This window comes from Heliangelus exortis, chromosome Z (assembly GCF_036169615.1).
Source record: "Heliangelus exortis chromosome Z, bHelExo1.hap1, whole genome shotgun sequence".
Lineage (NCBI taxonomy): Eukaryota > Metazoa > Chordata > Aves > Apodiformes > Trochilidae > Heliangelus > Heliangelus exortis.
In genome coordinates this window covers 66,656,262-66,681,913 of record NC_092454.1, presented here as the reverse complement: position 1 = coordinate 66,681,913, position 25,652 = coordinate 66,656,262, and the positions used below count along the sequence as shown (strand labels likewise).

The window sequence follows — 25,652 nt, the reverse complement described above, 5'->3', positions numbered from 1 at the left end:
CCATATTCAGAAGCTTTGAGAACAGCTCAGCAGAGTTGGGCCCTGAAAGCCAAGAGCCAGGTATTCTAGAGGACAATACATGGAGCTCTTGGACCTCCTTGAGACAACAGATGCTGAAGAAAGACAAGCTACTGGTTCTAGTGTGCAGGAAAAAAAGCCACTGACAGCAGCTCTTTCCTACAATACCACCCTATTTCTCAGCAAACACTTCTGCTTAAGCACGGAAGGAACACAGGACAAAGGGTCCTGAAAATACTCCCACAATAAAAACAAGTGACAGTGTTCCAGGCAATGCCAGGGAGATGAAGATGAGTAACTGCCCCTCATGAAGACAAGAGATGTGCAAGTCATCGCTGACTGGTGTGGAGAGCTCTGAGGAAGCAAAGTGTATGATCTCCTCCAGGTGCACTCCAGAAGACATTGCAGAACCTCTGGAGTAGTGTTTAGCACACTGCTGGCTCCTAGTGTTTCAATACCAAAATGACCTGTAACTGAAGCAGGAGCCAGGACTGACAGCATGTGGCAGAGACAGGTACCATCCACATCCTCAAAATGATCATCAGGCAAAGAAAATTTGAGTAGTCTCAAAATTAGAAATTATTTGATTACTGTCACTGTTCACTAGGTAAGTTATGTGGGCTTATATACGTGAATTATTTCATAAAAACTGTAGAAAATAGACACTATTTCTGATCCGTTCACCTATATAAGTACATCAGAAGATTACATAAGTGTGAAGTTTTCCTTTGATACTAGCAAATCTATTAATAATGTGACAGCTCCCTTCCAGTCAGTACAACAGCTAAAAACCTCACAAGTCAAAGTACTATATTGTATCCTTCCCAATATCAGGATAATTATGTCATATTATTAAACTAAAGTTATTGAATATTGACAGAGAAACCAAGAGAAACCTCAGAAGTTCCTAAGACACTGAATAGATCTTTTCATTAACCAAAAGGTAAAAACATACAAGAAAAAACAATCTCAAGAAATGGCACAGAGTGATATTAATTTCAGGATCTTACAAAACAGATAAAAAAGAACAAATGTCAGACTCAAACAAAAAGATCACTAATCATTGTTACTTTCTAGTTTTCTAACTTTGATAGGAAGGTATAAAGGAAACACTAAGAAAACAAAACAAAAAAACCCAGAAAACTTAATGCCACAGCTGCATTAATGTAGAAGCAGAAACATGCAAAAAATTAGTCCTTAATTAGCACTGCTTTTACTCCGGACTTTCAAAGCCATTTGGACTGTGGGACAGTAACTGCAAAGGGGAGATCTGACCAAGATCTGATGAAGCCACTACAGAAGCTACCTCAGCAGGTGTCAGTGAACTCTGGTGTTCCCATCAGTTGTTTCCTGCACTGTTTATGATGCAAATTCCTTCCAGTACCCCAGCTTTACTGCTCCTCCTTACTTCCTCCTCTCTCCTGCCCACCTATTCCTCTCCTAATATAACTGCAAATAAAACTCTGAGCCACCGTGACAACTCTAATTAGTCCATATGCACAGAATACTTGTTTATGCATATTTCAAAAAGCCCAATATACAACCTTATCTGGCTCTGCACGTTCATGCCATCACTTACAGATAACCCATGTGCCTGCTGCTGCCTGCACTGCAAAACACAACCCAAATCCTCCAGTCCTGTCTACTTTTGCAAAAGGAGACGGTGGTGATTGTCCAGCAGGAACTCCAAGCTACCTTGCCTGCTACAAAAACACAGCAGACAGCCAGAACCTTGCTGGGCACACATCACCTGCTCCATTTGTCCATATCACAGAACCACAGAATCATCTGGATTGCAAAGGACCTCTGTGAGCATCAAGTCCAACCCTTGATCCGCTGTGGTTCCCAGAGCATGGCACTGAGAGCCATGAGTAAGTGTGTGAAAGCAATATGTAGGTGTGGAAGTGGATCTGCATTAAGTGATTATAAAAAGTATGAAATATTGAACTTTGTCATTGTTTAGCTCAGGTAGGTGGATAGCACAAAGGATGTTGATCCACAGACTAGAACTGGCAGCCAGGGCTTCATGACAGATGTTGATGTGTGAGTAACAAGGGATAAATCATTTAGCAAACAGTTTCCAGTTACTCTTCCCGCACTGCTGCATGCACTCTAGTATTCCCTGTATACTTTTCCTACCTATTTGAGGGATAGGAACAGGTTTTATTTCTGATTATATAGTCCCTAGAATAATAATCACTCCCCTTCATGACTCAGACTTTGAGGCACTCTTAGCCATCCAGGCTTTAAATATAGGTGGGTTGAGAGATTAACAAATTAGCTGTATCTGATCAGATGAGATTCTGTCAGTCTTAGCATCCAGAACCAAATCCTTCTGGAATGAATCTTCAAAAGGTTCAAAAATCTTCAAAAGATTAAAAAAAAAAAAACTCCTAAGGGGAGTTTTCTAACTTTGATAGGAAAGGTATAAAGGAAACACTAAGAAAACAGGGCCTGCACACATTACACTTAAATCAGTGGGAGGGGAAGTAATGATTTCCTCTAAGCTCATCTTTACTCGGGTTCCACGAGAGGAAAGAAGTGAAAAGTCCTCTCTAGGAGGATGCCGAAGTTTGCAATGTTTCAATTATGATTCTGCAAGGAACTGCCCACACCTAGGCCCCATGCTGAAATAACTTGAAATACTTCATGGTTAATATCTGTTTCACTCCCCACAGAAGCAATCTTTCTACATCAGAAATATCAGGAGTATTTATAGTCATTAATCATCTCAGTGGGCAGCCACTCCACTGAGTGCTACTTTCAAGTATGTTTTTCCCCAGTATTTCTCAAGATTAATATGAGCAGAAGTAGTTTCTTCACATAACAGTGATACAGAACTTTTACCACAGGCTGTCAAACACAATGTTAACCTGCCACCATTGCTAGTTTCAGTGAATTACTTCTTTCAACACAATTTAACAATTCTGCTCGTGTACTTTTCTTCAGATTATGTTATGCAAAATCCATTTTCACCTTCAGATGTTTTTCCTATGTGCACTATAGTAAAATCTAGTATTGTTATAGCTTCCACTATATATAAAAAAAAATGCTGAAAGGATGATGCAGAGAAAACCAGACTGAATTATGACAATAACTTGTACATATATAGCTCATCCTAATAATACACACCTCACCCAAGAACATTTGTATTCTGTTATATTCTTCACTCTATATGTAAATATAAATATAAAAAATTCTATTACTGATGGTGGCAAGAGTTGAAGAGTGTGTGTGGGGAATTAAAATGAACTATTTGTTTTGTTCAGTTTCTCAATGGAGATTAAAGAATTAAATTATTAAATTAAATTATGGATTTTTGAATATCTATTTCACTTAAGATATTGAAAACTCAGTCTAGTTACAATAACTCTATCTTCTGCATTTTGTTTTTCTGCATTAATACAGCAGGACACAATTCCTGACCATGGTGATTAATTTGTCAGAAGTTTTGATTATGCATCTGCTCTTACAGGTTTATCTATACAAAAAATAATTTCTGTTCAGAGGATTTAGACATTTTTGAAGTTATGAAGAATGACTTCATCAAGTTTCTGGTGTCCTTCCTAGCAAAAACATTCATTTCAGAAAAATATTTTATGTGTCAGTTCCACTGAAATGCTCTAGAATCATGCACTGAAGCTGTGTTGGCACCTAACATAGGAGAAAGCTGCACTTAGCATCAGTCACAGAAAACTCCACAGAGTTCCAGGCAGGTGAAGTGGGAATATTCATGGCTAATGAAACAGATGATAAATATGTATAAAAATATTGTCAAATGTAGTTTTTTGTCTTGTGGTTAGCTTTTTCTTGTCTTTCTTCCTTCTGATGAAAACGCTCATGAGTTATCTGCCAGTTTCGTGATTCAGCCTGGCTCAAATCCTACCAGCTTAGGCTCAGCAAACATCCGTGTTACTCTCTGACCTGAATAAAGAATGAAACACAAACCCCAGGCTGGAGAAAAGCAGTTTTCATCCACAGATTAAAACCCAAAAGACCTCCAGTATATTCAGCACAAAAGAAAAGCCTTCCCAATAAATATGCATCACAGAAAAACTGATTATAAATTTTTTTCCCTGACATAGCTAAAAAATTTGAGATGACTGTTCAAAGATAGCCATCTTTATTGGCATACATTCTCAAGCAAGCCATTGGGATTCACATATTTTCAAAGAAATCTGTCAGAGTGTGGAGCCTAATATCAATAAGAAACTGCCTATGACTCTGCTCTCCTCTTTGTTTCTTTAATTATGGTATCAGGTTGCCAGAGAGTAGCCAACTGAAGAATGAAAGCACTGGAAATTAAGATAATATTAAACTATTAGTATTAATAATTATCAAAATAATTATGATAGAAATTACAATAATTAATATAATATCGATTATTGATGCTAAATTAGCATGCAGGTGATGAACTCCCACTCACTGTGTAGCTGATCAGTAATATAGTTCAGGTTTTTTTGCTTGGTTTTTTTTTTTTATGAAATAACAGTTTTGAAATGTACATATTCTGATTTGTAATGGAGCAGATCACATGAGCAGTCTGAGGCTTGAAAGTAGGGACTAACAAGTCTAGCAATTATTTTTGGGCCACCTCAGTTTGAGAGAGAGGCATATTTAACTCGGCCAGTATGCCAGGGTTTGAGTTGATTTCACACAAAAACTCATACAATTTCAGAAGAAGATTCTATTAAAAAGCACAAGGAATCAAGGGTCCAATGCATTTCAGGCTTTTAATTTCACTTTCACTGGTCCTTGGGACGTATGAAATTGTTTTTTTCTTAGAAATATGTCCCTGTTGTAACCACCCACGTCAGAAATAATTCTAAGTATGTATTTGATTCTTTTGCCTAAAGCCTCTGCCACAAACACAATCTAACTATCGAATCAAGTCAAGGGATTATAGTCTTAGTAAAGTAAATCCCATGGATTCACATGCATCAGCTGATGTACAGTAGTTTAACACAAATAGAGCTATAGTGACTGTGTTTAATTTCTGCAAAATATTTCAGAGACAGGCTGATAAACTGCTTCTAAATTACTATCGTTTTAGAAAGTTTTTTTTTTAATTAGAGATATTTAAAGAACGCAGCATTGAGATAAAGAAGTTATGTCATGATTATGCTGTAAGCTTGAACTAGATCCAGAAATCTAAGAAAGTATCAGTACAGTAAAATAATTTTAGTTTAATGGACACACAGAAAATGTCTAAAGAATATGAATAAGATCAATATACCATTCTAACTCCTACATCTAAGGTTGCTCTGAGAATTAGAATAATCTTTGAGATTGTTTGGTTAAATCATGAGTATCACGAAGAATGAAAATATTTCTTCAAACTCAAAGAACTGTTAAAATTTGTCCTTTAAAAATACTTGAAAAAGGGGTTATTTCATTGCTATGGCTATAACTGGCACAGTCTTGGGATTTCTCTACTTTTTTAACAGTTATTCTCTCAGGAGACCATAATAGAGTCTCGCACTTTGAAGAATATCACTTAAAAACTGCTAAATATTGAAAACATATTGCAGTTAGGAGTTACACAACTTGTTAATAAAAATCCATTGCTCATCTTTGAAGTAAAACAATATTATAATATCATAGAATTTGTGGGTTTTTTTTCTCCTAACTGCAAGTCAGCAGCAATGTAAGATATGACAGAATTTTTGGCATAATCTGATCAGTCCATGGGTTCAGAGAACATAGCATTGTTCACTTTTACTAAAGAAAGAAAAAAAAAAAACATGAGTGTGGATTAGCATTTATGTACATTGAAACAACACTTAGAGTGAGTATCTGGAGTTTTAGACATCTGTAGGATGGCTCCATTACTATTGGACAACATCCTATTCTTTCCTTCTTTCAGCAAGGGCAGAGAGAGCCAAAAAGTAGTAAGTATCAATGCCAAATTTTGCTGTACCTGTATATGTGTTCAAAATAATTTTTGTTTGCTCACAGGAAATATATGCGTGTGCAGGCACGTGTAAACTCCTGTGCCAATTTCTCTAGAAATGTCTTAGGTGAAACCATGAAAAATCTTTATTTATAGGTGTATCTATAAAAAAAAAAACAGACCCTGAATTTCAAAGACTGTTGTTGACAATTGTGTTTACATATTGCATAATATGACAAATGACAAATGTGACAGCAACATTTTTTCCCATGACTTATCTACATGAAAAAACTGTTTGAACAATTGTCACAGAAAAGCCTTTTTCAATAGACTACCTTGCCAATTGTATTTGTGACTGTTTTAGTACATCTTAGACACTTTAGTTTAGTTTTAGTTTAGTTTTACTGCAGTAATGTTTATCTTCCATGAATAATGACAAGAATGGCAACACTGCAGTTGACATTTCTTTAAATTTGTATGTAAGCCAAGTGCATTTGCCTGTGTTTCCACTATGTTTCTTAGTCTTTGGGGAACAGATAAGCAATTTTTAGCCTGCTGATCTATTGCTACATTTCAAGTGATCTCCAACTCTTGATTTCTCAGGGTGTATATTCTCAACCTGCTCTATCAGCATTGTGAAGATCATAGCAGACCTTTTTTGAATAATGCTCATATTCTCTTCAAGAACTATGAAAGTTAGCTTTTCAGACTTTTCAGCTCCATGTGCCCCATCACAAATAAAAAGTTAAAATAGACTGACAATGTATAGCTAAAACCAGAAAATTGCAAAAAATTATTTTGTAATTTTTTTCTTCAGTTGATCTGTGTGTTTTAGATAAAATCAAGGAAATAGTCTGCAAAATTGTTTAGATTTTTAAATGAAAATAGGAGTGAAGGTTAAATGGAATGGAGGAGATAGTTGCAAAGAGCCAAATTTATCATTTTTGAGACCATCTGTGAATGGATACTTGACTGTCATGCAAAACAAAAATTGGCAGAATGGAAATCAGTCAACAAAAAAATCTCTGAACAAAATGTCTGTCTCATAAGCAGCTTCCAGACCTTTATGACTGGGCCACAAATCAAGCAGCGAAATAGAATCTTAAGCAAATATTATTTAGGTGAGCAGCATTTAGGGTACTCTAAGCACACCATGGGGTACACTAAATGTGAGGAAGACAACAAAGCAAACCTGCCCTCATTATGAACCCAGACCTTGAGCTTTGAAGTCCCCACTTGCAACATCACCATCCTGAATGTGGCTTTTTGCAGGCAGAGGTCCCAGCTTCATTCCAGCTACTCTCCTCCTCACCTTACAAGAGCAGGGGGACATAGCACCCAAAAGCTTGCTGCAGAACCACCTGAAAACACATATGCAACACATCCCCCCCCCCTGGTTTTGGAGGGGCAGGAATAGGGACTGCATCAGCCTTCCCTCTTAGATGAAGAAGGGATAGTTCCCTCCAGCTGTTCAGGACTGCAACAGGTCCAGAAACACAAAGCACAGTGTCTGACTTAGGATATGCCCAGAGAAAGTACTTCTTTCCTGAGGTTTTCTCTAATAAACGAGAATAAGAAAATCATTTAAAAGAGAGGAAAACATAAAAAAAAAAAAAAAAAAAAAAAAAAAAAAAAAAAAAAGAGGTTCTTGATTTTCTGCTAAAGTGAAAAACAAACAAAAAAATCATAATTTTCCCCTGGCTCTTTATTCCCAAGAGCAGGGACCACTTGGGACAAAAATGACTTTCATCTTTAAGTCATTGTTTTAATCCAGAATTTTTGCTCTGAGAAACATGCAAGGGGAGATTCCATTTAAACAAGAATGTTTGTCCAGTTAAAGAAATTGCTAAGCAACTATTTTGTTAAATTCAATGGTCTTCTAATTCAGAAATAAAAAAAAAAAAGAGGAGTCTACTCTAATGAACTACAGTAGGTGAATATTCAGAAGAAAGGAATAACATTCAGGGATATTGAATTAGACAGCACATTCCAAACAAATTAGTTTTAATCTCTGTTTTCATTTTGCTACTCATCTCCCAGAAAAATACCCTCTGGCAGGAGGATAAAACACAAATGTCTCATAAAAGCAGCCTGGTGAATAAGTGTTAAAAATCTAGCTTGGAAGAGAAACCCATTTCCCCTCTTTGCTGGGGCACAGTCAGTCCCCATGGGCCACATCCATCACAGCCCCAAAGCCCCCCAGCCAGCTCTGTGGGGCTCTCACAACCTTAGCACTGACCACCTCTACTTTGGTAATGAGCCCTGGTTCATCTCCTGACAATGGTCCAGCCACAAGGAAGGAAAACTGGTCAATCTGCCCCAGTGTTTATTTGTCACACCACCTTTTTTTTGATGGAGAACAGTGCCAGCTGTACAGTAAGGCAATGGGTACTTTCCACCTGGAGTTTTTTAACTGAAAATGGGGAACTCGGTGGAAATTCAGTGGTCAGATCTCAGTGCTTATCAAACCTCCCTGAAGCTGCTCAAACTGGTCTGGAAATATCATTAAAAAGTGTTCCCAAGAGGGAATTAGTACTCACTTTCCCACTTCCTGGCTAGAAAGTCAAGTCAAAGAAAAACAACACGTGAAAAACCTCAGTTGTCCTGTGTACAGGATCAGGAGAGGATAACAAATTCTACACTAACTCTTTTTTTTTTTTTTTTCTTGGAACTAAGAATCTTAGATCCCTGATAGAACTTGGGAACTGGGAAGGGTCACAACCTAAGCAGTACTGATAACCATGCCTGGAATAATTTGAATTATTTGAGTATAATCCGTGTCTCTGAAAGAACACTAGATACCTGCAGATTCAATCTTGAAGTTCCACGTGGGAACCCATAACCTGAAGATTAAGATCTGCTTCCAACTGGTCAGGAACAGTCTGTGTGTTACTTGTTGCAGTTGTGCCAATTTACTCCTGTGAAGCAAAGTCCCACTGGGATAAGCTGCAGATTCAAAAGGATGAAATTCTTTGCATCTTGAGTGTTGATTGATTCAGGTGTGGTTTCAGAAGAACAAAGTTCCACGAAGCGTTTACAGTACAGGGAATGAGATGTTATAACTGAGAAAATTATAACTGGAGTGCAAAATTACTGTAACTGCTGCTAATAGCAGTCCTTATGACATCTCAGTGGGCATCATCTAGAAACTGCCATACATCCTCTGGCTTTACTTTAGACACAGACACTTATGTAAAAGGCCAGAAAGACATACATACTACTCTAAATGTAACCACTGATGTAATTTGAAGCATTTAGTGCAGCAGAACACAGAGGTGCATTACTGGGCTATCCACACACTGTAGGACCCATCTCCACATCATCAGATACACACTCATCTTTCTCATAACAGTCCTTATATCAAGGAAATCTCTCTTTGCCTGCCCTCTCACAGTGGAGAAAAAAAAAATTAGTCCCCTTTTCTGACCTCCCTAAATTCTAATATTTAGCAGATTCCATACTATCTCAGCTGCCTACTCCAGAATTTTTGCCTCAGAAAACATAGTGGTGTAATGCCACATTATTATTCCTCTGTTCAGAATCTGGGAAACACTAAACAGCTGATATGCTTGATCAGGGAGCTATATAATTGACAAACCTTTGTGCAAGACAGTGAGAAAATACCCTATCTGATTAAAGCATAATGTATGTTTCTACATGCTTTTCCATTTCAGGGATCAGTGGGATCCCACTGGGACTGTGTGCCTTCATTATTTTGCATGGTACAACCTCCAGGCCACATTATTCAGCTTAAGTGCTGAATGCACCTGGCAATAGCACGTGCAGCTCCAGTGGCTTCTATTGCCACAGACACACAGATTCAGAAATGGGAACAAAGAATGCATTTCCCTTGTATCATTTGGCACAAGTTGTGTCATTCCATAACTCCAATTAGTGCTTGTGCCAGAAGAAATAAACCAAAAATATTGTAACGCTGGGAGCTGGCCAGTTGTTTGAATGACTGCAGAACAGCACCATGGTCACAACCTAAAATAAACTAAGATGCTCTTACTAAAAACTTTGTTAAGCATTCTCATGCTAATTCTGGCCTCTTCAAGTAAGTCTTAAACAATATGTGCTCTATTTATCAGAATGGAAAGACCTACACATGACCCACTGTGTAAACTCAATGCCTACAAAATATGAATTATTACTTTTAGCTAACTTTTATCCATCTAATACTCTTACAGTAATGAAGCATGGATAAAGTATGTCAGGATGAGAACGCACTGAAACTTATCTGGCTCCATTTCAGTGCTTATAAATTCTGGAAAACTTAGCTGGAACAGACAGAAGTCCATTTATATTTGTAATTACTGTCACAATCAGGGTATGTTACATCAGACAAACTACTATAGCACTTCTGAGGAGATGTGGACTGTATTCATTTCAGTGGCTTCTGGAGCTGATACATTCTCATCAGTATTTCAGCACTGTTTATTCTCAAAAGCATTCTAGAGGTTTGGCAGCTTTTGTTGGTCAAACACAGTACAGAAATGGCCTAAAATGCTTCATCCCAGACAGTGATCATGAGTACAAAAATAGCCAACTCAAATCAAATCAGATGTTTGTCCTTTAAAGGGATTATACACTTGTCTCCATACATCTTTTCCATTTTATGCATCCAACCTACACACACAATTAATGCACTAACGCATAATTGTTTATCAGTGGAAAGTACATATAACTAAGTTTTTACACAAAGTATAAGATTAGGAAGGAAGCTTGACCATAGACACCAAGGTAGCCACAGGACCATCAATCCAGAAGTCACAGACTGCTTTAGATCCCCTGCCAACAGCAGAAACCACTCAGTTACAGTGCCTGGAAGAAGCTCCAGAAGGTACTTTTCAGTGCCCAGGCACACTGAATTGCTTTGAAGGGAAGATACTGCTTGCACTTAGCAGCTGCAGCAGATTAATGGATCAGGTTTTGAGCCTTGCTTTGTTGACAATGTGATTCAGCTGCACAGGACTTGACTGATCACTTCTGCAGACAGACTGTAAGAGCTATGGAAAAGCAGATGATACAAAAAAACGATCTGGTAACCAGGCTGATCAGTTCTGCTAGACTAAAACTAAGGGTAATTTAGAGTAAGACTGCTTCCTTGAGCCACTGGAATGCACGTGTGAAAAGGGAAGGAGCTGGTGGTACTTCTTTGCATAAGAAAGGATTTGCAGGCTGATTGAGAGATCTTTTGAAATGTTCCTTGACAGGATACAAGATGCAAAACCCAGAAGCTTTAGGAAAAATTCTCCCTTCTGAATAATACTCAACTAAACCACTCAAGTCATAGGTAATTTAGCACCAGAGATATGTGCAGGCAATTAACTGAAAGGACAGTATATAAGAGATCAATTTTTGTGTAGATGCCAAAAAGCTCCTGTTGTTATAATTGCTTCTTAAATCACTAAAATTGGAGAGAATAAAACCATCTTTCCTCCTTGCTAGAATGGGGCAGATTTTCCTACGTGCAAATCACATTTGTCAGAGATACTCCCCCAAAGACTTTTTTTCCCCTACTTCTTTCTCACTCTCTCTTCTCCCTTTAACATGTGTTTTAAAACACAAATGCTGGTACTAACGAAGCCAGGCCCTCCTGCCAACCACAGGCTTCCATCCCACTCCCATCCTCTCCCATAATATGTCACCTTGTTCTTGTGAAAAATGGTACATTCTCTACAGCGTGGATCGGCATTGCTGTGGGAGGAGGCAGGCAGCTCTGAAGCATGTGGCACGCTGGAAATACTGACGTACCCAGCTCAAAATTGGATGACAGAGCTGTTGAAATAAAGCAGCTATGTTCAGGGAACAACCTGCTTGTTTGGGTTTGAGTACTTGATTCTTCTCTAACATTCATTTTCCTTGTTGGGAGATTTGCGTGTCTAGTTTGAGTTGAGGAAGAAATGAGTTCTTCCAGTATATCTGCTATGAAAACTAAAAATACAAAGAGTATACTAGATCAGCTTAGGTCTTGAATTTAGGTTTTGCCAAAACAGTTCCCTTGAAGCCCATGTTCAGTAGGGCTATGTACAAGTAAAATTATCAATTTAAAAAATATTTTCTACATGTTGTGTCAGACATTCACAGCAGAGAAAAATTTGTACATTTGCTAAGCTTATATAAGAACTTTTTACTTTATTCATCCTTTAGAAAAACAGCACAGCATTACTTTGCTTCTTTGGCTTCACTCATATAACTATTAAAGAGATATTGAGTAATGCTTTAATCTCTTTCAGTCATACAGTGCATTTTCATTGTTTACGTTTATTCTTAAGTACAAGGACCTGCATGCAGAGCAACTAAGTTCAGAAAAGGGACACCAAAAGGTGTTTTTCTTTAAAAATCAGTGTATCATATCTTACTTATTCAGAGACGGTGCTCCAATTCTCTGCCCAATAGACATAAATTAAAAAGGTACATAAAAAGGAGAAAAAAGTTAATATGTTTGAAGAACTATAAAAAGATAAACTAGGGAAACCAAGTTCTACAAGTCACAGATCAAAGAAAAAACTTTTCCATAGAAATTGTTATTTCATTAGGGTTTGTGTGGGTGCTTCATAAATTATATTGCTGTTCCTGAATTTCTGTAACATCTGTAGGATGTTTGCAGCAAAACTACTAGTGTCGGGTGAGCTTTTTGGCAGGAGGTTGCTCTCCTACATTACCAGACTCACTCCTTTTTTTTTTTTTTTTTTTTTTTTTTTGATACTGGCTGTGTGGCAGACTTTCAGAGAAGAGAAGGAGGATCACTCCTGATGAGACACTGCAGCTCCACTTGGGAACTACCGAGCTCTCATTGAAAAGCAGAAGAGATCAGGAAGACATTCATAAGGATCAGACCATTAACATATTGGTAGGAACTTTTCCATATTAAAAGGCAGACATGGGAGCAGAGCTCCTGGATAACCTCCTTGATGCTTCTGGAAGCTGTCACTGATTCAGGCAGAAACTAAGAAGCAATTCTCTAGAGGCATATTTACACAGGGCAAAGAAAGTGATGCCTCTGAGCAGGCAGATGTGTGTGATTGCTCTGGGCTTATCTACCACCCTGAGAAGCATGTGGGTGAACCAAAGTGCTAGGAGCAATGACAAAGAGTCAGGAGAAGGGAAATGATAATTCAGAACAAATAAAGAATATGTGTTCCTGTATCAAAAATTTGAGTTGATGTCAGTTTACATCCAGTCATTAAGAGTATCTCACTGCTCTGGAGAAGAATGCTTGCATACTTGTTCTATTCCCTTGCTGAAGAATGAGCTTTAGTGCCATGAAAGGAAGATATGAAAGACTGGAGAATATAAATAATTTGACCAGTCCATTTCTATGATGGAAATGTGTTAGCATTGTTACCCTGGGAAAAGAATGAAGCTATGCAGCAACCAATTAGTGGTGACAGAGCACTAAAACTGCAGCAAAACATGAGCCATCCTTCCCATCTCTCAAAAGAGAAAAGACATATTAAAGACACAGCTTGCTGTATTTATCCCCACTGTGCATATTACCATTCATGAGGGCACCAAACAGTGCACCTGGGGTGCTTTATTTAATCTTCTGCACTTTCTCCTAGGTATTTCTATTTATCTTTATCATGCTTTTCAAATAAACAAAGAACATGAGATTTTTCTGGAAAAGAATAAATGAAAACATGTTTAAGATTCAAGGAGATTTATATTTAGCTAGACTGATGGACTAAACACTAGGACAAGTAGTGCAGCTTGGCACCATAAAGGCCAAAGCTTCCTGTAAAACAAGTAAAACTAATCGTAACAAAATTAGTAAGATTAAAAAAAACTGCTGGAGTGCATGAAAACTGAACTATCCTGGCTCAAAGGGAGGTGCCATCTACTGCAGGAAGCTCTGCATGCTGTAGAGCAATGCCATGGTTCTTCTCAGAAGTTCATACACTAGTGCAACAGAGGCAGCAATTCCACCATTTTTTATAATAAAATAAGCATATGCTCTGGGAGAGCTGTTCAGAGCTTTGAATATTTATCAGTATATAAACTGATCTTTGCATGGTGACAGCAATTATAAAATGTTATGGCCAGCACTCTCCACAAGAGATGATTAAATAAACTTAATGTCTGTATCTGGCAGAGTGTGTGACTATAGGGCTTTACAATGATTCTGGTAACCAGCTTGTCTCAATTCATCCCTGAACAGTCAGATCTGGAAGATGGAAAGCTGAAAACAACTAGAGATAATACCCTGGGAAAGAAAACCGAAATAAACTGGCCAGAAGGATTCAGGGAACAGTGAGAACAGAAGACACACAGATGTCTCTTGCCTCCTAATACTTACAACCTCCAACTGATTTCAGCTCCTTAATCTGTTCTATTTTGCCTGTCTAGTAGCTGCCAATTACTCTATTCACTTTTTTAAAGCTGTTTAAAAACATTTTTTTAAAAGCTGTTCATTTTTTTTAACCTGACCTCTTCCCTTCACAACAACCCTCAGCAAAATCTCATTGGCCCTCCACTCAATGCACAAATAACAGCATCATTTAGTTTAGTTTGATCCTTGGCTTTAATCTGATGCCTCCCAACATCTTGCATCAAAAAAGAGTAACAAATGCCTACTAACTCTCCCTCTGGCATCCCAGATTCACAGAACTTTCTCATCAAAACTCCAAGTTGTATCTTTTCTAAGCTTCCAATGCACAAAAGCCATTCCACACCTCCACTTGACAGCAAACTCAGTGTTCCATAGTTCTCATTGCCTCATCTCAAACAGGGGACATCACAGCTATACATAGTCTTCAATACTTGTTTAAGTTCTGGATTTATCCTGTGGTAGCATGATGGTCTTCTCTGCTTTGTTCCCTGTTTTTTTGGTTTTTTTTTTTTTGTTTTTTTTTTTTTTTTTTTGTTTTTTTTTTTTTTTGTGTGTGTGTGTTTTTTTTGTTGTTGTTGTTTTTTGGTTTTTTTGTTGTTTTTTTTTTTTTTTTTGGCTCCTTCTGAACACTATCTATCTACTCTAATCCTCAAAGTTCAGCCCTGAGCAGTAACATTCAGCACAGAGCCCACCCTCTCAGGTGTAGAGGTCAGACTGTTTTTCCTAATGTGCATCACTTAGTATTGATATCAACACTGAAATTCACTTGTAATACTATTTATGTTTGTGTAGGAGTAAATTAAATGGCACACATCACAATGTCTGCAGCAGCAAGGCCAAGGACCAGCTGGAAAAACAGAAAAAGAAAATAGCCTGAATTCTCATTCACTACCCAGACCTTATTCACTGAGGGATCATGTCAGCACTATGCCATGAACAAGATAGAAGCCCACTGAGAAACAAAAAGTGTTATTTAAAAAAAACCCCACCTAGTTGTGATAACACATATACAGGGAAGAAAAGAAATAGTTGGATTTCCCAGATTTGAACTGTGTGACTCCTGTAACTTTAATTCCATCTCTACCATGACTGATTCCATCAAGTTACCATACAGGTGATTCAGCTGTTTAAACTGTGTTTTGTAGCCTTGAATTTTTGTTTTAATCACAAGTGGATTTAATCACAGTTTTCCTGAGATTCCTCACCACACACTTTTCTTGACAGATTTGCTGCAGAACCTTCTTACTGTTTTGTTACATCACTTAAGAGAATGACCTTTTTATGCAGAACTAACTTAAACAGCAACAGAAAAAGTACTTAAGGATAGTAGGAAGGTTTGTTTTTTCTTTTTTCAGTATCTTCAGGCTTTGATATTCATTCAGTTGACTACACACTTGTAGACTTCATATTCTCTCATATTTTAATACTACAAATATTGAAAAACTGTGCTTTTAACAACAAAAAATCAGTAATTTTTAATTGAATTGGTCCTAGAGGAAAGAAAGTATTTTTTGTTCTTAATGTGTTTTTTAAACAATTTGTAAACACATTGGAATTATTTCCTAAAGCAAAATATGTCTTCCACTAATAGGTTGAACTAGAAATATTGAAGACAGGACATAAGATTTCAGCGAATACAAAATGAACTGAAGATGTGGAGTGATAAATGAAATTCTGATTTATGTCAGCAAGAAAAGTTGTAATTGGTTCATACCATGATAGTTCAAAATCTCACTTAATGGTTTTACAAGAGCTCAGTGCCCACAAAACAAAGGCATGAAGTTCACATAATTTTTTTGAAAGCATGTGGTATAATATGCAGTTCTTTTTTTGTTAGGTTTCATATTTTGTTCTAACATATATTTCTGAATTTATTCTCATCCATTCTTTCTTCCAAGTAGACACAATTATGGTGTCTGGCAAATCAAAAGGACAGGGTGTTTAATATATAAACAGCTTAAAAATGGTTTTACTCCTTGGAGACATGAATTTATTTATTGTACAAAATTTCAGACTGCCAAAGCAGGAAATGAAACAGGGTGGATGTACCTGAACAGTTTGTCTAAAGATAATTTAGTCATTCTGTGGGTCAATTTCACTTGCTTTTAAATGAGTGGCACCACCTTTTGAGACCTAGGAATTTTATTATTAGAGATAAGAGAAGAGATATGTTCTGTTCAGCACATTTTTCTTACCTGTTGGGTTCCCATGCCCTGCTGCAGCTGTAGCAATAGCAAAAGCAGAAGCAGGAGAAACTGAGCAGTGGCTGCTGTCAGCAGTTTGTACTGTGAAGGGAACAGACAGAGAGAAGTTAACAGCTACTACATACTTTTCATATTTTTCTAGTTAAGCAACAAAAATAATTAAAATGTTCACTAATGTTTATACAGTATGAACATTTTATATTTTCATTACCAGAGGACTTAATATTACAGGAAATAAAAATACTGTGATCATATCTGTGATTCGAGTTTTAAGTCCAGGTCTGCAGGATTAAATGTTGCTATGGAAAAGAAATCTGACACTGACAAGATAAAGCAGAAGGAGTAACCAAACAGAAGGAGAAAAAAGAAAAAAAAACAAAAGTAAAAAACAATGATGTAGAAAATTAACCTAAACAAAAAAAGATCAGAGAACTAAGCATATTAACCAACTTCTGATCATGAGATTCACACATCGTGCCAGATCACTGCCTAGGATTAGTACAGTTTTGCACAGTCTCTAAATCAGAAAGACATGGACTTGGAGGGCGAACTGCTCAGTGGGTCAGGAGTTGGCTGGACAGTAAAGAGTAATGGTCAACAGCTTGATGTCCAAGTGGGGACCAGTGATGAGTGACTTTCCTCAAGGGCTGATACTGGTGCTGTTTAACACAGAGACAGGGACAGCAGGACTGAGTGCACCCTCAGCAATTTTGCTGACAACGCAGAACTAGAGGGAAGGAAAGCCATCCAGAGGGGCCTTCTTAGGTTTGAGAGATGGGCTCATGCAAACATCATCAGTTTCAACAAGGCCAAGTGCAAGGTTGTACATCTGGGTTGGGGCAATCTCAAGCTCAAACCCAAGCTGGATAGAGAATGGACTGAGAACACCCTTAAGGAGAAGGACTTGGGGATGCTGGGTGGTGAGAAGCTCAGCATGAACTGAGAATGTGCACTTGCAGTGCAGAAAGCCAACTGTGTTCTGGGAATGCATCTAAAGAGTGTGGCCAGCAGGTCAAGGGAGGGGATTCACCTCCTCTGCTCCACTCTCGTGAGATTCTACTTGGACTGTCCAGTTCTGGAGTCCCCAGCACAGAAAGGACATAGAGGTCTTAGAGTGAGTCCAAAGGAGGGCCACAAAGATGATCAGAGTGCTGGAGCACCTCTGCTAGGGAGACAGGCTGAGAGAACTGGGGTAATTCAGCCTGGAGAAGAGAAGGCTCCAGAGAGACCTTATAGCAGCTTTCCAGTACCTGAAGGGGACCTACAGAAAATCTGGGGAGGGACTGCCTACAAGGGCGTGATAGTGACAGCACAAAGGGCAATGGCTTTTAACTGGAAGAGGGGAGGTTTAGGTTACATATTAGGAAGAAATGAGGGGGGTGAGACACGGGAACAGGTTGCCCAGGGAAGCCGTGGATTCCTCATCCCTGTAAGTGTTCAGGACCAGGCTGGATGGAGCCTTCAGCAACCTGGTGTGGTGGGTCAGGTGTCTCAGCCCATGCAGGGGGATTGGAAAGGTACCTTCCAACTGAAATCATTCCATCATTCTATCATTTTATAATTCCCCAGTGTTATAGGGATGTTATGAACACTGCTTCAGAGCAGTACTTTGCTAATATGGCACTTGCCCTCAGTTTCCAGCTCCCAGATCCTCCCATTTCACTATTAACATGCCAGTAACTGAAGATTTCTATTGGTTTAAAACTAACGTGCCTCAGCAACTTATTAACAGTTGAGAACTCTCTGCTTGGTCTTTTTTTTAATCACAGCCATGAAATAACTACCTAGAAATCCAGCTTTCATGAGATGGTGGCATTTTAAGTGTTTATGGACGTAGCTCACAGCTCTGCTAATGACTTCAAAGCGCCATGTGAGAGCTATTTGAGGAACTTCATCTCCCACTTTTCCTCTTCAATTGTGGAGTTTATTCAAATTTTGGAACAAATAACGTGACACCATCTGTAAATGCTCAATGTTATACAAAGAAGCAGACACAGTCACTCCCCATTGACAATAATGGGTGTTATGTACTTCATGACTACATATGGTGACCAAAATATGTCCCCTTACTGGCTGAAAATAATTGTCAGAGTCTCAAGAGTTCTGTGAGAACAGAACTGATTCAGTATTAGTCTTCAACTTGGGCAGAGCCTGCTTGAGCTGTTTATGAACACTTCATCAAAGTCCCAGTATTCTTCCAAGTTTCTCTTGTTATTACTGTACAAATCAACCAGAGTAATTTGCATTCTAATGGCTTTTTTTTTTTTTTTTTTTTTTTTAATACCCCAAAGATTAGGAAAATGCAAGGAAATCCACATTATTCAAACATAATTAATTTCTAATACCATGCAGGTTACACTATTTAAACTCTTCAGTGTGACTGACAGAGACAATAAACATCAGGTTCTTACCTCCTGGCTGACGATAGCGGAGGTGCCGTGGTGTTGAGGGGGATCTGCACGGGGAAAGCTCTGTAGTATCCACTGTTGAGGTGCTTTCAGGAATAGTACGGTCCACTGACACAGAATCAAGAACTACTGCTTGGAAAGAGAGTAAATGTTAGTGCTGGGATTCTCTTTCACAAGCTACAACTCTTTGATGCATAATGATATATGATACGATATGGTACAATGCCATACATTATGCTATGCTATATTATAAATATATAGCAACTTATATGTATGACCAAGCTGTCAGTTTTAAAAATAGATGTGGTAAGACTGCACTTTAAGTCATCAGAAAATGCAGTGAAATGCACATGTAATAAGGATGCTTGAACTCACAGGTTTTATAAGAGATAGGAAAAATAATCAACAACTATGCTTAATTGAAAGCTTCCACATAAAGTGGCTATACTGTAATGGATAGCAGGTCACCCCACAGAGCAGTTCTGGCAGAAGGATAAAAAAGGAACTGCAGAAATTCTATTTCCAAAAGGAGGGAAAACAAGCTGGTAAAATACATCTTACATTTGACATGAATGACAGCTGTGCCTGCAGCGTAAGTCCTGTACATATAGAAGTATACAGAAACAAAAACTTTTGAAAACAAAAACTTTGGAAGTGGACCAAGGAGGTGGAAATTCCAGGCTGGATGAGAGAACAACAACTTCAATTATAATATGTGGTGGGGAACAGAATGTGCATGGCTACACTGGATTTAGAGCAAGCCAGAGTAGTTTTGGAAATCTGACAGTAGCAGAGCAATAACGTCAGCTGTAATGGGTTGGTGGCTCCTCATGAAGTAGGACTGGTCTCCTTACCCAGAAAACTTCAGAAACAAAGAATCCCATTGAGTCTGATAGAAAACATGAAGATTAGCATTTTGTAGTTCTTCTACTACCCAATTCCATGGTCCTTGTAGGATTTCTTGATAAACTTCCTCCTCTTCCTCAACATGCCCTTTGCTGCCATGTAACTAAAGGACTTTAGTTACAGAATGGAGCTACCTAGGTGCAAATTCCTCCAAGCTGAGTGTAAACTGTTCAGCAGGAGATCCCCAAAGGGATTGGAGACACTGCACAGGCAGAAATTTAGCATTTATATGAGGTTCTTGCCATTTAAGAATGTTCCTCAGGCCACCCAGATGATACCTCCAGCACTGACAGACTGGAATGCAAAATATGAATTACCTCTGCAACACTGCCTAGTGCTACCACTAAACCAGAACAACCTACTCTTACTAGTTTACTTACAGAGTATATAAAAAATGTTACTCCTAAAACTGCAACTACCTGTGTACAATAAATTTTAATGTGCGGCCTATTCTTTGGAACACGCATTGATTTGAATATGATTACACTAGTGCACAGGAAGAATTTGTTCAACTCTACAGAGTAAATACTGTATTTTATACATACAAATCATGTTATGCTATTCATTTAAAAACATCCTGCCTAAAGAAATATAATGATTAAGTATAATAGCTTCTAATAGTATATAATAATCAGCTTGTATGAAAGCACAAAGTATAGGCAAGCATAGACTCCTATAATGCTCATGTGGCTAACTTGCCTGGTTTTTTGTCAATTTTTTGTCAAATAATAAACTACAACCTGTGAAAACAATCCCTCTGCTTAGTATAGAATCAAATTTCTTACCAGTACACATATTTCAATTCATCACTAAGGAGCAGACATAAGGTTTCAACACTGTATTTCTTAGTTTGTGTTTGGTAATTTTTTCTTCTTTCCTCTTGGGTTATATTAATTTCCATTGTTACACTACTTGCAATAAAATTGAGCTACAATTTTTCACATTTACAGTTGAAATTCTTCAGAATGTCAGATAATTTCTAAATGTGAATTTTAGTAATGGCATTTTAAAAAAATATCCTCATCTTCTGTTTAATTTTAAAATATAAAAAATCACTATGTACTTCTCATCCAGGAAGACCAAAAAGACCAAAAAGAAAAAAGCACACACTTGTGAAGCCTATGAGATCAAAGCTACTTTCTTGCTTTGCTATCTATACATGTAATGATCCCACTCCAGATGTTCATAGTGAGGTTTATATCAACTAACCTCAGCCTTCTGGAAGTGGTAGCTATTTCAACGTTCCTTACACAATCCACAGAGGAAAACAGGCTCTTGCACAGGAGCAATTAATTGATTCAATTTAGACATTCATAGAATCACAGAATTATAGAATGGTTTGGGTTGGAAGGGACGTTAAAGCTCATCCAGTTCCAATCCCCCTGCATGGGCAGGGACACCTCCCACCAGATGAGGTTGTTGAAGGCTCCATCCAGCCTGGTCCTGAACACTTACAGGGATGAGGAATCTACAACTTCCCTGGGCAACCTGTTCCAGTGTGTCACCGCCCTCACAGTGGGGAATTTCTTCCTAATGTCTAACCTAAACCTCCCCTCTTCCAGTTAAAAGCCATTGCCCTTTGTGCTGTCACTACCACGCCCTTGTAAGCCGTCCCTCCCCAGATTTTCTGTAGGTCCCCTCCAGGTACTGGAAAGCTGCTATAATGTCTCCCCAGAGTCTTCTCTTTAGGTGTAACAGCCCCAATTCTCTACATCTGCTACTACAGAAGAGGTGCTCCAGCCCTCTGATTATATCATGCCTCTCCTCTAGACTCACTCCATCAGCTCCATCTCCCTCCTGTGTTGAGGGCTACAGAACTGGGCACAGTACCCCAGATGGGGTCTCATGAGAGTTGAATGAGAACAGCCCTGAGGAGAAGGGCTTGAGGATGTTGGTTGATGAAAAGCTCAACGTGAGCTGCTGAAAGCCAAGGGGGGGCTGCAATGAAAGAAGCATGGCCAGAAAGTCAAAGGAGGTGAATCTCCCCTTGAGGAATAACTTCTCAGCAGCAATCTGGTAAAAGTCAAGCCTTACCTTAGAGACTACCCTATTTATCAAAGGTAACATTCAGTGTTTAGTGAATACCTCTTCGAATGCTTCTCTTCAGCTTGTTACAGAGGTCAACACGAGGGTTCTCCACGCTTTCCTCTATGGAGCCAGGGCTTTGCTCAGGAGAGGAGAGCCCTTTGCTAAGATCCAGTGGTACTTTGCTACCTGTTGGTGGTGGGGAGGTAGCTGGGCTGTAGGACGAGGTAGGACTGCTTGCCACAGATGAAGCAGAGAGGTCAAGGGCACCAATCCTGGAATTGAGTGGTGAAGTCAGCGATAGTTTTCGTGTTCTGACAGGTGAGGAAGTTCTGGAGAGTGACAGTGGGGGAGGAGAAGAAAACTTGCGGCAGAGATGTGGTGACTTTCCATCACCCAGGTATTCTGCTCTGTTGTTTTGACTGGTAGCAAAGAACAACTCCAAAGACCTGAGAGCAAGAAACAAAGAGAGGCAACAGATTATAACAAACACACAATAAATTTAAGTGAAAACACTTACAAACAAATCCTATGCAAACCTTCGTGGCACTGCATAATTAGTCCTCAAAGCCTGGGCAGAAAGAAAGACAGAATCACACAACATCTTATGCACTACTAAAAAAAGCAAGAGCTTTCTTTTTAGGCTATACAACAGAAAATCATGGCTAAAGAAGCCTAACAAGATTAGCTGTGCTGATTCCTTAGTGAACCTATGATAAAAGGGAAAAACCCTACATCTCACCTGACAGGAATGGATGTGAAGGGCCGTCTGTATATGTCTGCAAGCTTCTCCAGCACGACAGCTGCTGTAGTAAATATGCGGTAAGTGTGTAGGAAAGTATTCAGGAAATCAATACTTAAAAATCTCAGGTCTGTCAGCCGCTCCAGAAGGCGCTCGACACTCGCATAACGTATTTGGGGTACTTTGCAGGAATTCAGTGTTTTGCTGAAGCAGATATCAATGTCATCTCTATGAAGACGAGCATCAGATCTACACATAAAAAATAAGTAAATAAACAAACAAAAAAAAAAGTAGATTTAGAATGTTTTACCAGAGAGGAACAGAGATTATGGTACAGTAGTGGTATCACTTTAGCTGCTCCTGTCAACACAGAAGCTGAAAATATATATGCTTTTTTGTATTCATAAACACAAGAAAACTCTTAACCTCTGGTGATACCTGTTTCCATTCAGTTACACTATATGCCACAACAAAGGGGATTTAAATTTTATAATTTATTTTTGGCAAGTACTACGTTTCAAAGACTAAAAAGCCATTAACCATACTTATGTGTCTGAAATGGAACAGAGGGCAGAATTGTTCCTTCTTGACTCCTTCAGGCTTTTGTGGCCTGTGTTCCAGTATTACTAGAGGCTCACTACAGACCAATAGTGCAGTGATGGCTACTTTTGTCTGCTAGGACCTAGTTTTATCTAAAGTAAACCCTACTAAAAGACTGGAAAATGAACCCCTTAGCTAAGCCTAAGACTCACTTGTAAGGTAGTACCTGACCTCAGGTTCCAAGAATTACTTTTTTTTTTTTCCTTAATTTCAAAGAAGAAACCATGGAGATATTCTGTTTCAGTGAAAAAAAAAAAACAACACGGTTTTTGACACACACAAAAAAAAAATCATTCATTCACCTATCCCCACACATGATGGATTTTTTTCCAAATTCAGTTTTGCTTAAGTGCACCTAGTTGAAGTCTGAGTTTCTGAAAAAATGACATGGACACTAAATAAAGCATCTTTCAATACTGCCTGATCTTTTTGTTAAAAAGGACTGGATTGTCTTAGGGATAGAGCATCAAGATATTCCACATGCTTCTACACTGCACTGCATAAAAGAAACTACAAAAAATGTGTTTTTCTAAAGCTGGATCCTCAGAAAAGCAGCAATATTTTCATTCCTCCAAAGACATTTGACTTTAAAAGTCAATCTGTGCTAAAAATCAGATAAGTAAAATCTCAGAATGTCAACATTAAGTTTGTGTCTGTTAAATTCCCATATATTATTTAGAATTGTTTTCTTTCTCTTGACATTGGGATTAAGATCATGCTGTACTCTACAATTTCAAAATATTCAGTTCTGGACAATAAAATGCCTTCTTCCAGGAATTAAACATATGACCACTAACAGCGTATCCACAGATATTATCTCTTTTTCATTTGTAAACAAATACAGAGAGAGGAGAGATAACAACTACAAAAGAGGCATTTGAGAACCATGAGAGAGAGAGATGGTTTAGTGACAGAAATATATATAAACAATTATATTTCTATACCTATATTCTATTCCTTAACATTTATATTGGATAACAGTTGGTAAGAGTCATGATCTGTAGAGTATCCAAGAGGAAGAACTGGGTTAGAAATCTGGAATCATATACTGAAAATTGCTCTCTAGAAACAAGAACTACTTAAAACAATAAATAATTGAAAGAATCAGGGGTGAAGGAAGAACATTTATGAATAATTACGTTACTTTGCTGTGATCAGTTAAAATTTTCTAAGAAAAATAATTTTTTCCTCAGAAATAAGAGAAACAAAAGAATAGAAAAATTTTGGCTTATACACCAAAATGATACTTATCTGCAGTCATTTAAATTTCAAACATATTTAAAAGTATATCCATTAAAACTATGAGTGTTAAGACAGTGAAAAGCTAACAGAGAATGAAATTATTATTCTGAAGTTCAACTAAAGGCAACTTTACAAATTATAGAGAAATCTGAGCTCTGATCTTATACAGTCCAATACTGTGAATTAGGCCTACCATTTTGAGTCAACCCTGCCATTTAGGTAAATTCTACCATTTAGAATGCCTGAGTTGTAGAATGGTTCAGGTTTGGAAGGGACCTTAAAGATCACCCAATTCCAACCCCCCTGTCATGAACAGGGACACCTCCCACTATATCAGATTCCTTGAAGCCCCATCCAATCTTGCCTCGAACAATTCTGGAAAGAGATTTTAAAAGATTTGTGTTGGAGTGCAGAATTAATTTCAATCAACAAAAATGGCGGGGAAAAAAAATTAATTGAAATGTTGTATTTTCCAGATACAAAGTATATTGAAAAGAACCCAGCAAGCTCTTTTGTTCACTGTGAAAAATCGGCACTTACCTGATCATATGTGGCACTGTGACTTTGGAGTTTTCCTCAAACACTATTGTCATTAAACCATTGCACCTTATATTATCAATGCACTGTGAAAATAAACATTGAAAACTGTCAAAATTAAAGCACACGGTAAGGAGACTTACTTTCACACTTTTTTTCCCACATGATTAAATATTTTTATCTGGAAGTGAATGTTCTGTTGAATTTCCTCTGAAAGCGAACACAATTAAGCATCCCTAGCATTCCTGAATGGATGTTAAGCTTGAAAAGTCAGTACTGCAGGAAGCTTCAGATGCTTTATACACAGATCAATACACTAATACTTTAACCTTTGCACCATGCAAAAAAGACCCAAAAGAAATAGAAACAGTTTTTAGAAAGACAGTTGTAAACACAAAGAAAAGTGGGGCTGCCATTGTGAAACATAGCTACGAAGATGCTGCTCAAGGAGTTCCTTGAAAACTCATGGATAAATGTTCTGGGCTAGGTCTCAGAAGCTGGAAAGACACTTCAGGGTATGGCTGCAGCACATATTGCTTTAGAAATTACAGGCTGTCCTGTGGCCAGCAAAAGTCTACAAATGAGTGCTGCAAAAACTGTTCTTCAAGCTCAGTGCTGGTAGTGCAAAGGGATAGCACAAAGCCATTTATTTGTACATCACTATCTTCTTGTTTGTACTTCTGCCTAGTTACAGTAACACAGCACCACAAGCCTTGATCTTGGATTCAGTTTGCCAGTGGAT

General features: G+C 38.1%; 1 protein-coding gene across 8 annotated transcripts in view; it reads right to left on the bottom strand.

Annotated features, from left to right (window-relative positions):
* Positions 1–25,652, bottom strand: part of RASGRF2 (Ras protein specific guanine nucleotide releasing factor 2) — a 121,283-nt gene that overhangs the window by 28,219 nt on the left and 67,412 nt on the right. For 4 of the 8 annotated variants that reach the window (XM_071732218.1, XM_071732220.1, XM_071732223.1 and 1 more), the window contains exons 13-17: positions 24,914–24,996; positions 22,532–22,780; positions 21,850–22,238; positions 18,862–18,987; positions 16,442–16,531 (exon numbers count right to left, since the gene is read on the bottom strand). In XM_071732218.1, coding sequence (XP_071588319.1) covers positions 16,442–16,531; positions 18,862–18,987; positions 21,850–22,238; positions 22,532–22,780; positions 24,914–24,996 — 937 coding nt within the window. Of the gene's footprint in view, positions 1–16,441; positions 16,532–18,861; positions 18,991–21,849; positions 22,239–22,531; positions 22,781–24,913; positions 24,997–25,652 lie in introns of all 8 variants that reach the window. The other 4 variants (XM_071732224.1, XM_071732219.1, XM_071732225.1 and 1 more) reach the window with 1 other exon arrangement.